This window comes from Phlebotomus papatasi, chromosome 3 (assembly GCF_024763615.1).
Source record: "Phlebotomus papatasi isolate M1 chromosome 3, Ppap_2.1, whole genome shotgun sequence".
Classification (NCBI taxonomy): Eukaryota; Metazoa; Arthropoda; class Insecta; order Diptera; family Psychodidae; genus Phlebotomus; species Phlebotomus papatasi.
This window is the reverse complement of record NC_077224.1, coordinates 43,025,021-43,039,749: the sequence shown is the minus strand read 5'-3', so window position 1 is coordinate 43,039,749 and position 14,729 is coordinate 43,025,021. Positions and strand designations below refer to the sequence as shown.

The following is a 14,729-nucleotide window of genomic DNA, read 5'->3' as shown; positions in this document are numbered from 1 at the left end:
ACTTTTTCAGACAAAATTTTAATTTCTTTTTTTTCAGGTATTTTTTTTTATTATTCTAACCATTTATTGAAGAAATTTGGCCATGTACTGTTTGTTAATGCATTTATATTTGTTGAATTAGTTGAAACATTTGAATCTTTTTGTTTGAACTACTTTTACCGACATTTACTCTGCGCGAAATTCGTTCAATGGTCAATTTATTCAAAAGAAAGCCCCTGTAGGTATGCAAATTTTCTCGATGCATAATGCCATTTCGCGCGTTTTTTTCGGTCCCGAAAATGTGCATAATGCCGGGATCTAGTGTATTCGAAGATTTGTAAGTTGACATACACAATTTGCGATCCGCGATTTTTTTCGCGGATCTTCGCGAGACGCGTATTATTTCGCGGATTTTCGCAGGTCGTGTAATTTTTCGAGGATTTTTGCTGATTTTCGCGGGGTGCGTATTTTGCCGCGGATTTTCTTGGGACGTGTATTTTTTCGCGAATTTTCGTGGAACGCAAATTTTTTCGTGGATTCTCGCGGATTTTCCCGGGGCGCGACTTTTTTCACGGATTTTCGCGGGGCGCATATTTTGTCGCGGATTTTCACGGGACGTATATTTTTCGCGGATTTTCACGGAACCCGATTTTTTTTTCACTGATTTTCGCGGCTCGCATATTTTTCCGCGGATTTTCCCGGGACGTGTATTATTTCACGGATTTTCTCGGAACGCGAAGTTTTTCGCGAGGCGCGAATTTTTTCGCGGGTCGTGTATTTTTCCGCGGGGTGCGTATTTTTCGTGGGCAATGAATATCTTCGCGGTTTCTCACGGGTCGCTGACAGAGGCTCTAAATGTATGTAAAGTTTGAGGCCTCTATCTCTGATAGTTTCCGAGATAATCGACTTTAAAGATTTTCAGACACTTTTATGCATTTCTCGTCCAATTTTCTTAATTTTCCAGTGAAATTTTGCACATATCAAGCCTGAAAGAGGCTCTAAATATATGTAAAGTTTGAGGCCTCTATCTCTGATAGTTTCCGAGATAATCGACTTTAAAAATTTTCAGACACTTTCATGAATTTTTTATCCAATTTTTCTTATTAATAACGATAATATGCTTCATACACTTTAAGAATTATTAAACGAAATTTGCATTATTTATGTATAAATATCGTTCGAGTTTCTCTACTCAAAATATTCAAAACGTTTAACTACTTAATTTAGAGATTGTTTTATTTTTCGGGTGGGCTTACAGAATCCTTCAGGAAGGTCAGGATATCTTTGGGGTTGACTTTGACTATGATGAATTTGAGAAATTCGACGATGACGAGTACGAAGATGAGTATGAGTTGGATGGTGAGGGAGATGGTGAGAAGCGTCCGAAGAAGCAAAAGAAAAAGACAATGCGTAAGTCCATTTTTGAGATTTACGAACCGAGTGAACTGCAACGTGGTCACTTTACGGATTTGGACATTGAAATACGCAAAACGGATATTCCTGAACGGATGCAATTGCGTGAGGTGCCAATAACGCCCGTGGATGCGGAGAAATCCAGTGAATTGGAACAGGAAGCTGAATGGATCTACAAACAGGCATTCTGTAAGGAACCTGTGTCAAAGCAGGATGTCTTTACGGCTGATGGACGCGATAGGGCTAGGAAGCCACCAAGTGCAATTGCCAAGATAAAGCAAGCATTGGATTTTATGCGTAATCAACAATTGGAAGTGCCCTTTATTGCATTCTATCGGAAGGAATATGTCAAGCCGGAGCTCAATATCAATGATTTATGGAAGGTGTATCGATATGATGCAAAATGGTGTATGTTGGTGTCGAGGAAGAAGGCACTGAAGGCGTTGTTTGAGAAGATGCGGGAATATCAGACGGATAAAATAATGGAGAATCCCGATAAGCCACTTCCGGAGGATTGTCGATTGATCAAAGATGACGATCTGTATAGGTTGGAAATGGTGCAGACGCCAGAAGAATTGAAGGATGTCCAGATGCATTTTCACCTGTATTATTCCCATGAGATTCCAGCCATGCAGGAAGCCTGGAGGGCAAAGGATCGACAGCGCCGGAAACAGGAGCGTTTGGAGGCAAAGAGGCGCGAGAAGGAGGCACTCGAGAATGGAGAAGATGTGCCAGAAGTGATTGAGAATGTTGACGATGAAGATATTGAGCAGCCGGAAGAGTCACTGAAACAGGCAAAGGATGCCGGGCCGTATGCAATGTGCAGAAAGGCTGGAGTTTGTGGCATGGCAAAGAAATTTGGTCTGACTCCTGAGCAATTTGCTGAAAATCTCAGAGATAGCTACCAACGGCACGAAGTTGAGCAGGAGCCAACAGAACTCCTGGAATTGGCTAAACAATATGTCAGTCCAAAATTTCAAACTCCCGAAGAAGTTCTGCATGCTGTCAAATACGTAGTTGCCCGGCAGTTATCCAAGGAGCCGCTCCTGAAGAAGAGTGTCCGGGAAATCTACTTTGAACGTGCCAGGATTTCTGTGCATCCCACCAAGAAGGGCGTCAAGGAAATCGATGAAAATCATCCATGCTATTCCATGAAGTTCCTCAAGAATAAACCCGTCAGAGATCTCGTGGGAGAGCAATTCCTGAAGTTGGCAATGGCTGAAGATGACAAACTCCTGGAGGTGCAGTTCAGTGAGAAACTCGAAGGGAATACATCAGCACCGTATTTGGATGAAATCAAGGCACTGTATCAGAAGGATGAATTTGCCAAGAATGTCCAGGAATGGAATGCAATTCGGGCTGAATGTGTCGAGGAGGCGCTCAATAATATGGTCCTCAAGGATTTGAAGAAGGAATTGAGATCGGCTCTTCTGGCTGAAGCAAAAGACTGTGTACTCAAATCGGCATGTAGGAAACTCTGCAACTGGATTAAAGTTGCACCCTACAGTGTTTCCTTTCCCGAGGAGGATGACTACGAATGGGAGACTGCAAAGGGACTCCGTATCATGGCAATTGCCTACGTTCCGGATTTTACGCAGGTTAGTTTGTAAACTTTTTCTCTATTTTCTTGAGCTGAGATTCATTCTTCATTCATTTTTCCTCACTTGGGAAGTTCTTTAGTAAATTTAGCTCCTCCTTAAATAATTTTAAGCCACGCCCTTTTTAGTTTTTGATCAACTGAAATTAACTTAAGAACTTTTAATAATTAGAAAAAAGTAAAAAAAAAATATGACAGGAACCATACTCTTCAATATTTTTTGTTGTAAATGAGCTTTAAAATATCCTCCTAGCAATAGACCACGCCCTCTTTCAATATTTGCCAAAATATTTGGCAAAGAAACCATAATAGATCAGTAAAAAATAGGATTGGCGAGTAAAACTAAATTTATGTCTAGAAAAAAATACCATTCATAAAAATATATCTATGAAGGGATAACTCATTTCGGGGAACTCGAACTCAGCTGGCCAAGGAACCCATGGAGAACTTGAGGAGCCCATAATTTTTTTCAGGAAACTCGGAATCCATATAATGTGATTCCTTCTAATCGCACCTATTTTTTTCAAGGAACACGGGGAACCCGTTCAATTTTTCTGGGAACTCATGGGAAAGCTGAGGAATCCATAAAATTTTTCAGGGAACTCACGGGAAATCCGGGGAACCCTTATATTTTCCTAGGAACCCGGGAAACCCGTACAATTTTTCTGAGAACTCATGGGAAACCCAGAGAACCCGTACAATTAATCTGGGAACTCATGGGAAACCCGGGGAATCCGTGCAATTTTTTTGTTAACTCATGGGAAATCCGCGGAACCCGTACAATTTTTCAGGGAACTCACGGTAAACTCGTGGAACTCATATACTTTTCTAAGAACCCGGGGAACCCGTACAATTTTTCTGGGAACTCGTGGGAAACCCAGGGAAGCCGTGCAATTAATCTGGGAACTCATGGGAAACCCGGGGAATCCGTGCAATTTTTTTGTTAACTCATGGGAAATCCGCGGAACCCGTACAATTTTTCAGGGAACTCACGGTAAACTCGTGGAACTCATATACTTTTCTAAGAACCTGGGGAACCCTTACAATTCTTCTGAGAATTCATGGGAAACCCAGGGAACCCGTGCAATTAATCTGAGAAACCGTACAATTTTTCTGGGAACTCATTGGAAACCCAGGGAACCCGTGCAATTTTTTGGGAACTCACGGTAAACTCGGGGAACCCATATATTTTTCTAGGAACCCGTTGAACCTGTACAATTTTTCTGGGAACTCATAGGAAACCCAGGGAACCCGTGCAATTGAACTGGAAACCCGTACAATTTTTTTTGGGAACTCATGGGAAACCCAGGAAACCTGTACATTTTTAGAGAACCCGAGGAACCCGTACAATTTTTCTGGGAACTCATGGGAAACCCGGGGAACCCATAAAATTTTTCTGAGAACTCATGGGAAACCAGTACATTTTTATAGAATCCTGGGAACCCGTACATTTTTAGAGAACCAGGCGAACGCGTACAATTTTTCTGTGAAACCCGAAGAACCCATACATTTTTTTAGGGAACCCGGAGAACCCGTACAATTTTTCTGGGAACTCATGGGAAACCCGGCTAAACCATACAATTTTTCAGGGAACCCATGGAACCCCTACAATTTTTCTGGGAACTCATGGGAAACTCGGGGAATTCATAAATATTTCAGGGAACCCGAGGAACAAGTACAATTTTTCTGGGAACTCATGGGAAACCCGAGGGACCCGTACAATTTTTCTGAGAACTCATGGAAAACCCGGGGAACTCATTAATATTTCAGGGAACCCGTACAATTTTTCTGGGAATGAATGGGAAATCCCAGGAACTCATACATTTTTCAGGGCAGTCACAGGGAACCCATATATTTTTCAGGGAACCCACGGGAAACTCTGGGATTCCATTTCGAATTCGAGCCACTGTTCTCGTGAGTTACCCGTTGATGTACTCGTATATAGAGTATTGAAATCGTTTATGGTCAGTAATGGCTCCAGCATATCTTTTCAATCATTTTTTTTTTACTTTTGAAACTATTTTGAGGGATCTTGTGAGTGTTTTATAAATCGGTTAAATTCGGTTGAGAACCAGTAAAGGGTAAATGATGCGAAAGTATTTTTGAGAGCTAAGTTACGAGTTCGAGCACTTCGCTTTACCATCTCCTTTCTTTATGTGTCATTATTTATATATTACGAATGGCGCAGACAACTGTTCTCAATTTAAAATCCTCAATCTTTTAATAAGAAGTTGAAAAACACGAAAAGCTTTTTTTTTGAATATGTACTTATAATGTGTAATAATTCTTAAATAAATAATATCGTGAAGTTATATGTCGGCTTAACTGTTACACTAAAACCTTGAGAACTTAAAATTGAGAACAGTTGCCAGAGCCATTCTCGGAAGAACACATAAGGTTACCAAGAATCAATAGATGTCTCGGCCCTTTATTTCACATCCTAATAAAAAATGTGTTCAATTTGTATTAATTCGTTCATCTGTTACCTGATGGGAACAATAAGGTTTCCATTCAACCCATTCAACCAATGAAAATTGGTGAGAAATCTCTGATTTTATCTTTACCCTTTGTGCAACGATCATCGTTTTAATGTTGATTCCAACTTCAAGAACAAAACCATAATCAAATGTAACAGATATTTTTGAACAAAATTGAAAAGGAGGTTTTTTGCAAGCTTTAAATTGAGAACTAAAAATGTTGAAATTTTCTGTTCTTATTTAATTAAACCAGTGTTTTTACGGAAATTTTGTCTGTTCTATTGTTCAAATGGATCAAATACTTAAAATCAGAACTACAGGGAGTTGCGCTTTGAAAGAATTTTTCGGGACTGAAAAAAAGCCCGCGAATTAATTCCAGTGACACAGTAAAATTGCATATCTTCAGGAGATGTCTTTAGGATAATTTCGGTAAGTAACGGTTCATAAGAAATGTATTTCAAATGTACCGCATGAAAAAAAAAATTGCACACATTTAGGGACATTTCAAAAATTATTTTATATAGTAAGGTGGGGTAACTGGATCGTTTTTCGAAGAGTGTTACTTAAACGCTTGTTTTTGTACTGATGAAATTCTTTTTTACTTCTTCTAAATCCATAGAATTATTCACTGTTTCATTTAGAAACATTATATATAAATATATCAAAAATATTAAAGAAAATTTATAAAATAATGATAATACCGGAATAAGTCAGCATGCACTAACTGGGTCGCCTTTTCGCTAATTCACTTTTAATAAAACCTTTGGATTTAATATACTTTTTTTCACAAGGATAAAACAATAGATGTTTTCAATTAAGTAGTTGTCATTAGCGAGAATATCACTGCTAGAAAATTTTTATTGAAGAATCCAGCTGGCACAAGATTGAAATGAGTCGATTACACTCACTTGTTTAATGGAATAAAATATTATTTTTGCTTTTTCTCAAACTTGAATAGTTATATTATGTTACTGTAGTGACTATATTACGGAAATAAAAATAAAAATATTATTTTTATTTTTTTTTCCGAAATAAAAATAAAAATATTATTTTTATTTATTTTAAGTCGATTATCTAGTTAGCTTAGTAATAAACGATCCAGAGAGCGAAGCGCCCGGATTAGCACACTTGACTATAAATGAGCTCCCAATGGTAGGCAATTCATATCAAATTCTTTCAGTCCGTTTACACTCAAGCCGGAACTCCCTGTACCCCAAATTCATTCGCTAATCATCATCATCGAAAAAAACAAGAATCTCAGCTTTTTTTTTTTAAATTTCGAACAATATCTTTCTATAATCCTAAATATAAAATCCTTTTGTGTACACAGTCTGCATTTTGTGCTCTCATCAATCCTGATGGCGAAGTGACAGACTATTTGCGCTGTCCAAATCTCCTGAAGCGCAAAAATGCTTCGTGGGAGGATGAACGTGTGCTGAAGGAGACTGATTTGCAGTCTATCAAAAATTTTATTCGTAACAAAAAACCCCATGTTATTGCAATTGGTGGTGAATCGTATGATGCTAAGAGGATACGTGAGGATTTGTGGGAGTGTATTAAGGAATTGCGTGAAGAGGAACAATTTCCTCAAATTGCCGTTGAAATTGTTGATAATGAATTGGCCAAGATTTATGCCAATTCACACAAAGGTACAGCTGAATTTAGGGAATATCCAATTTTGTTGCGTCAAGCTGTATCATTAGCGAGAAAATTGCGTGATCCACTTGTGGAATATTCACAGTTATGTACTGCAGATGATGAAATTCTCTGCCTCAGGTATCATACGCTCCAGGATCAATTGGTTAAGGAGGAATTGCTGGAGAATTTGTATTTGGAATTTATCAATCGAACCAATGAAGTTGGTGTTGATATTAATTTAGCTGTGCAGAATCCGCTCTATGTGAATTTGGTGCAATTTGTTTGTGGTTTGGGTCCAAGGAAGGGTCAAGCATTGATTAAAATACTGAAGCAGACCAATCAACGATTGGAAAATCGTACACAATTGGTTACAGCTTGTCATATGGGCCCGAAGGTCTTTATCAATTGCAGTGGATTCATAAAGATCGATACGAATTCATTGGGTGACAGTACAGAAGCTTATGTAGAAGTTCTCGATGGATCACGTGTTCATCCGGAAACGTACGAATGGGCCCGAAAGATGGCAATTGATGCATTGGAGTACGATGATGATCAGATGAATCCGGCTGGGGCTCTAGAGGAAATTCTAGAGTCACCGGAGAGATTGAAAGATTTGGATTTGGATGCTTTTGCTGTTGAACTTGAACGTCAGGGTTTTGGTAATAGAAGTATAACATTGTATGATATAAGGGCTGAATTGAATTCACGCTATAAAGATCTCAGGACACCCTATAGATCGTCCAATGCAGAAGAAATGTTTGATATGTTGACCAAAGAAACACCTGAAACATTTTACATTGGAAAGTTAGTCCTAGCTGTTGTTCAAGGGTTTACGTATAGGAAACCTCAGGGTGAACAATTGGATCAGGCCAATCCGGTACGCAATGATGAAACTGGTTTATGGCAGTGTCCATTTTGTTTGCAAAATGAATTTCCCGAATTGTCCGAAGTTTGGAATCATTTTGATGCTAAAGCTTGCCCTGGTCAAGCAACGGGAGTTAAGCTTAGACTTGACAATGGACTCCAAGGGTTTATTCACATCAAAAATCTCTCGGATAAGCATGTTAAGAATCCTGAGGAGAGAGTTCAAATTGGTCAGGCAATTCATGTGAGAATTACCAAAATAGACGTTGATCGTTTTTCCGTTGATTGTTCGTCAAAGTCATCAGACTTATTGGACAAAAACCATGATTGGCGACCTACAAAAGATGCATACTATGATCAAGAGGCCGAAGATCAGATAACAAGAAAAGATGATGATACGAAAAAACAAAAAGCCAGGCATCACTATATAACCAGAGTTATCTTCCATCCGGCTTTTCACAATAAATCCTATACCGAAGCTCTGAAGATTATGGAGACAATGGATCAGGGTGAAGTGATCATAAGGCCATCTAGTAAGGGAGCTGATCATTTAACTGTCACCTGGAAAGTGACAGATGACATTTACCAACACATTGATGTTCGCGAAGAAGGCAAAGAGAATGCCTTCTGCCTCGGTCGACGACTATGCATTGGAAGTGAGGAATTTGAGGATTTGGATGAAATCATAGCACGCTATGTTAATCCAATGGCATCTTATGCTCGGGATCTTCTAAATTACAAATACTACAGAGACACGTTGCAGGGACTCAAGGATAAAGCTGAAGAGTGTCTAAAGGAAGAGAAATCTAAAAATCCAACTAAAATTCACTACTTCATGTCCGCTTCGAAGAGCTATCCAGGAAAATTTCTACTGTCCTACCTTCCGGTCAACAAGTGCAAACATGAATATGTTACAGTGACACCGGAAGGCTTTAGATTCCGTCAGCAAATTTTCGATTCGCTCAATGGACTGCTGAAGTGGTTCAAGGAACACTTCAAAGATCCCCTGCCTGGAAACACTCCGTTGACAACGCCTAGGATGTCCATGAGGACACCCTATGGAACACCTGGACAAAACAGCGGTTCAAATTGTAAGTCCAAAACTCTTTTTAAACATATTTATGTTGAATTTGGGGAAAACGATGAATTCTTAATCACTGCAAACAGGGATATTAGTACTGTTATAAATTATAACAGTACTGAAAGAAAGTGTTTTAACTGGATTCTTCTGTTGTCCTGGGCCGTAAGACAGCCAATTAACTACTCTGTAAAGCCCATGGCACGGAGAATTGAATCTTTGGTAAATTGGTCCTGATCGGACCATAGAAAGGGGGACATCGAACTCCTTATCCTAGGTCTTGCAAAGTCAATAACTTTTTTTGTCCCAAGATCTAGGACAACATTTTTAATTGCATAATATCTTTCTCACTTAAATATCGCATTGTGATTAATGTCTTTACTCAACGCACAACGAATTAATGTTGTGTTATAATTTATAACAATTATGTCTAAAGAATATTTCGGTTATATTTTTTTCAATCTCGCAGTCAATATCAAGTTAAATTCAGTGAGAGAGCATTCTCTTTATGAAGTGAACTAAACATGTGCTCATAAGTTTTATTTTGTGGCTGTTATAACAAAAACTAGTTTTTTGTCAGTATGACTTCTTTTGTTCAAATGTTGTAGAAATTCTGTTCAGTGAAGCATACTATATTCACATAAAAATCACTGAAGCTGACGACGTCCATTGATACATAAGAAATTTATGTTCTGTTATAAATTATAACACTTCTAGGTAAAAACACTTCTTTGACTAAATTCTTTCAATCTTGCAATAAATATCAACTGGAATTCTGAGAAATTTTGCCTGAGAATTGCCGATAAATTCTTTTTTGTTGTTTTTATAACAATTTCTGAGTTATACGATAATTCTTTTGAACCATTTATAAGAGATTATTAATCAGATTTTAATTTGAGTCTTGTCGAACTTCCAATTGTTATTTTATAATTTATGTATTTTGCACTTACCTAGATACATTCTGGACTGTTCTAAATTATAACAGTTAAAGATTACCTAGATCCTGTCGATGGCATAAAAAATCGATATATAGTGTCGCTCTGTGCTAACTGCTACATATTGTCTTCTCTGGGTTTTAGTTTTTAAATCTCAGTATATAGTTCAACATTTTGCCATTTTATTGCATTAACTTATATATTTATTATTTATTCTTTAAATTACAAAATATCAAATTCACAGTTTTTTTTAATCAAATCTATAAATCCGAATAAATAGTTTCATGAAGAAGTTAGCACAGCCGCTGATACAAACGACAATATGTTTTTTTTTCACAAAAAATGTAAGCTAAAATAGCTAAAAAAAAGAATATTCTTTATGAAACCCTACTAACTGTTAAAAATGCTTAAAAGCTAGTTTGCCTTTTTTGCAAAAATGTCATATCACAAATAATCACTGTGCGCTGATGTTGGGTTGCAAATTAATAAAGATCCAGATTAAATACTTTCAACTAAGTGTTATAATTTAGAACAGTATAACAAAATATAATCAAATATAGAATAATGAAAATTACCCTTATTTCTAATTTTTATATGGGAATTAAGATTTTTTCTGAACACTAAATAGCTTTTCATAAAAATATTGAAGCTATTTCTATTTGTTATAAACGCGATAAATAAAAAAAAATAAAAAATATTGCGTTTATAACAAATAGAAATAGGTTGAATGTTTTTATGAAAAGCTATTTAGTGTTCACAAAAAAATCTTAGTTCTCAAGTAAAATTAGAATTTAGGGTATTTTTTTCCTTATTATATATTTGATTATATTTTGTAATACTGTTCTAAATTATAACACTTAGTTGATAGTATTTTATCTGGATCTTTATAACTGTGCATCTCAACATCAACGCACAGTGATTTTTTGTGATATGACATTTTTGCAAAAGAGTTGCAAGGCCTCTTTTTAAGCTTTTATTACGGTAGGTTTTTTATATAAAATATCGCCGGCTCCAAAGAAGACTATTGTAAGTCTACTTACACTTGTATAAAAATATGGTATCATTTGATGCAGAAACCTCAGATCTACATTCCCTCACAATTTTATGTTGATTAAGATATTCCTGGAAAAGTTACAAGAAAAAAAACTGAAAATCAGCTTGCCCAATTATCGAGTTTTTTGCCCACAATTTTACTGTAAATAACTTAAAATTAGCGTTAACCAGAAGATATTCAATCCGTAAGAGATACAATAGTTTCAAAATTATTAAAAATAAATTTTAGCTGTCAAACTTTAAAGCTCTCTCCTGTAAAGTTTACATTTTAGTCTTACAATAGTCTTCTTCAGAGCCGACGATATTCTTTTTTGATGTCGTGCAAAAGTAAACTTTTATTAAGTTGGAATTTACAAAGTTTTCAAATTGCAAAACTATATCATGGTTGAAATATTATTATTTAATTGTCCTTCACACAATGAATTTTCGTACTGTTATAAATTATAACAAAATTTAGTTAAGTCTCTTGAATTGATTTTTTTTTCAAGTGTATAAATATAAATAGTGTAGATCAATATTATTTAAAACATGACCTTCTTCTTATAGCCGATTGTCTTAGAAATTCGCGGCATTTTTTTTGTATAACAGTTATAAAGTATTACTTTTTCTTCTAGATATTAGGAGCCTTATTCAATTTCAAATATTTTTTTTTTACAAAAAAATGCGAAGTAAGAGTTCATCACTTCAAAAAAGTCACATTTTGCTTTGATCGAGGGACTTTTGTACTGTTCTAAATTATAACAAAATCAGTTAAGTCTTTTGAATTGCATTTTTTTTTTCAAGTGTATAAATATAAATAGTGTAGATCAATATCATATAAATCATGACCTTTTTATAGCCGATTGTCTTAGAAAGTCGTGGCATTTTTTTTTGTATAACAATTATAAAGTATTACTTTTTCTTCTAGATATTAGGAGCCTTATTCAATTTCAAATATTTTTTTTTTTACAAAAAAATGCAAAGTAAAAGTTCATCATTTCAGAAAAGTCATACATTTTACATTGATCGAGGGTCTTTTGTACTGTTCTAAATTATAACAAAATCAGTTAAGTCTTTTGAATTGCATTTTTTTTTTTCAAGGGTATAAATATAAATAGTGTAGATCAATATTACTTAAAACATGACCTTCTTTTTATAGCCGATTGTCTTAGAAATTCGCGGCATTTTTTGTATAACAGTTATAAAGTATTACTTTTTCTTCTAGAGTTTAGGAGCCTTATTCAATTTTAAATATTTTTTTTTACAAAAAAATGCAAAGTAAGAGTCCATCATTTCAGAAAAGTCATACATTTTACATTAATCGAGGGACTTTTGTACTGTTCTAAATTATAACAGTACGAAGCACGCCTTGATATTAATTAAATAGAATACTTAATAAGGGTATCAAGATAAGACATTCTTGAAATGTTACATTTTTGGAAACATCTGAGGTGTTATTGAGTACCATACGCAGTGTTATACAGTTATACTGTATGTTATATTCACTACAACATTGAATTTTATTCATCAAAACCCACCAAATCAATAAGTTTAATTTACCGATTTAATATCTCTAGTGAGAGTGTTTGCAGATCTATATTACTTTTCTAATAAAATCTGCAGAAGATCCTAAATTCTTCATGTGCTTTAATTGAAAATTCCATTGTGACAATTTATACATGTACCATCATGGTCTTTATTTTTTTTTTGTTAGCCGTCAATACCGATGCTATTGCCAAGGTGGCTCAGAACATGCCATCACACATGCTGCATTCACTGTCTCAAGTCGCCAATCAGACGCCACACTATCCACACACTCCAGGTGCTTATGCACAGAGTTCATATGTCAATACTGTAAGTGTGAGGCATTTTGCCAAGAAATTCCTTCCTCAAGGATTGTATCAAATCCCCCCCTTTCGCACATGAAACTAACATGAGAAAAAAAAATGATTTTATAGCCATACACCCCAAGTGGCCAAACGCCATTTATGACTCCCTACCACACGCCCCATTCATCCCAGACACCACGCTATGGGCAAACAACGCCCACTCTCAACAATGGACCATTTGCCCATCCCGGTCCGCCGATGAGTGCTTCTCAGCACTATCGCAGCGGAAGTGTAGGTAGTGGCGCTGGGGGCTACCACACGACCGGAGGGGGCGCTTCACAGCAACAGTCCATGCCAACAGCGCATCCGTCGCCGCATCAGCAGCGCTACGGCAACTCACCGTATGTGCCTAGTCCACATTCACGCTATGGCTCGCAGAGTGAAAATCTCGAGTGGCAGCGAGCTGATGATGCATGGGGACGGTACAAGGGGACTCCGGGTGGGACAACGCCCAAGGATCGCGGTACAGGAAGAGGGTGAGTTTACACTTTTATCTCACTTTTTTCTTTGAATTTTCGTTGAATTTTTTACTAAACGCTCTAATACACCTTTTAGATTAAAAAATTTTCGTGAAATCAAAATTCACATCATTTTCTTTCTCATTCTTTCGCACTCTAAATTCAATAGAGCTAAATTGAATTTATTGTGATGTTCAAAAGAAGAAGAAGAAGACTGAGAAAGAATGAGATAGATATATGCAGTGTGTAAGAGAGAAAAATATTTGAATTTCGACTTCATGAAATTATCCTGATCAAAAAGCTGTGCCGAAGCCATAAAATTCTAATTTTGATCAGTAAGTCTTCTTCATCAATATGGGAAAAAAAACTATCAGTAATAAAATCAATTTTGGTTTGTGAAAAAATCAATTTAGATCAATCAAAAATAAATTTTGTTTAATTTTTTTATCAGAGAAATAATCTTTTTTGACCAACAAAAAATATTGATTAATAAGAAAATCAAATTTAATCTGAATCTCCATTTCATCTAAATTCTTCTAAATCAACGTTTTCACTGACCTAAATTCAATAGATTTAGATTTGGTGAGAAAAATAAACGGATTTTGGTCAGTGGAAAAAAAAACAAAATTTGGTTTTTGAAAAAAACAATCATGTTCAGTAAAATAGGGCTGCGACTTTTTGGTCAGTAAAAAATAAAATTTGCTCAGTAAAAAATAAAATTTGGTCTGTAAAAAATTAAATTTGGTCAGTAATGGCTCCGGCACACCTTTTAGATCAGGAAAATTTTATGAAGTCGAAATTCGGATCCCCTTCTTTCTCACATGTTTTGCATATGACTATCTCATTCTTTCGCATACCAAATTCGATTGAGCTAAATTGAATTTGGAGTGATGTTTAAGAGAAGAAGAAGAGTGCGAGAGAATGAGATAGACATATGCAAAACATGTGAGAAAGAAGGTGATCTGAATTTCGACATTTCGCAAAAAAACTTTAAAAAAATCGGTAAAAAATCAAATTTGGTCAGTAAGAAATCAAATTCGGTCGGAGAAAAGTCAAATTTGGTCAGTAAAAAATCAAATTTGGTCAGTGAAAAATCAAATTTGGTCAGTGAAAAATCAAAATTGATCAGTAAAAAATGAAATTTCCTGTGCTTTGGAAAGTTATCAGTAGAACCTGTTTAGTTTTTGTACAAAATTTAGGAAAGACGAAATATGAAATACGAAATGGCAAAATACGAAGTTTCCACAATACGAAATGTGCAATACTTTTTATCCGGACATGCAAAGTTTTAACTTTTATTGATTTCATTTTAGTTTTTTATTGACTAAATAAATTATTATTCACTGATCATATTTAATTTTCCACTGAT

The 14,729-nt window shown here is 35.8% G+C and overlaps 1 protein-coding gene across 1 annotated transcript in view; it reads left to right on the top strand.

Moving 5' to 3' along the window:
• LOC129805745 (transcription elongation factor SPT6) overlaps positions 1-14,729 on the top strand; it is a 29,297-nt gene that overhangs the window by 10,535 nt on the left and 4,033 nt on the right. The window contains exons 5-8 of the mRNA XM_055853868.1: positions 1,238-2,990; positions 6,797-9,059; positions 12,728-12,867; positions 12,972-13,378. Of these exons, the coding sequence (XP_055709843.1) occupies positions 1,238-2,990; positions 6,797-9,059; positions 12,728-12,867; positions 12,972-13,378 (4,563 nt within the window). The remainder of the gene's footprint in view (positions 1-1,237; positions 2,991-6,796; positions 9,060-12,727; positions 12,868-12,971; positions 13,379-14,729) is intronic.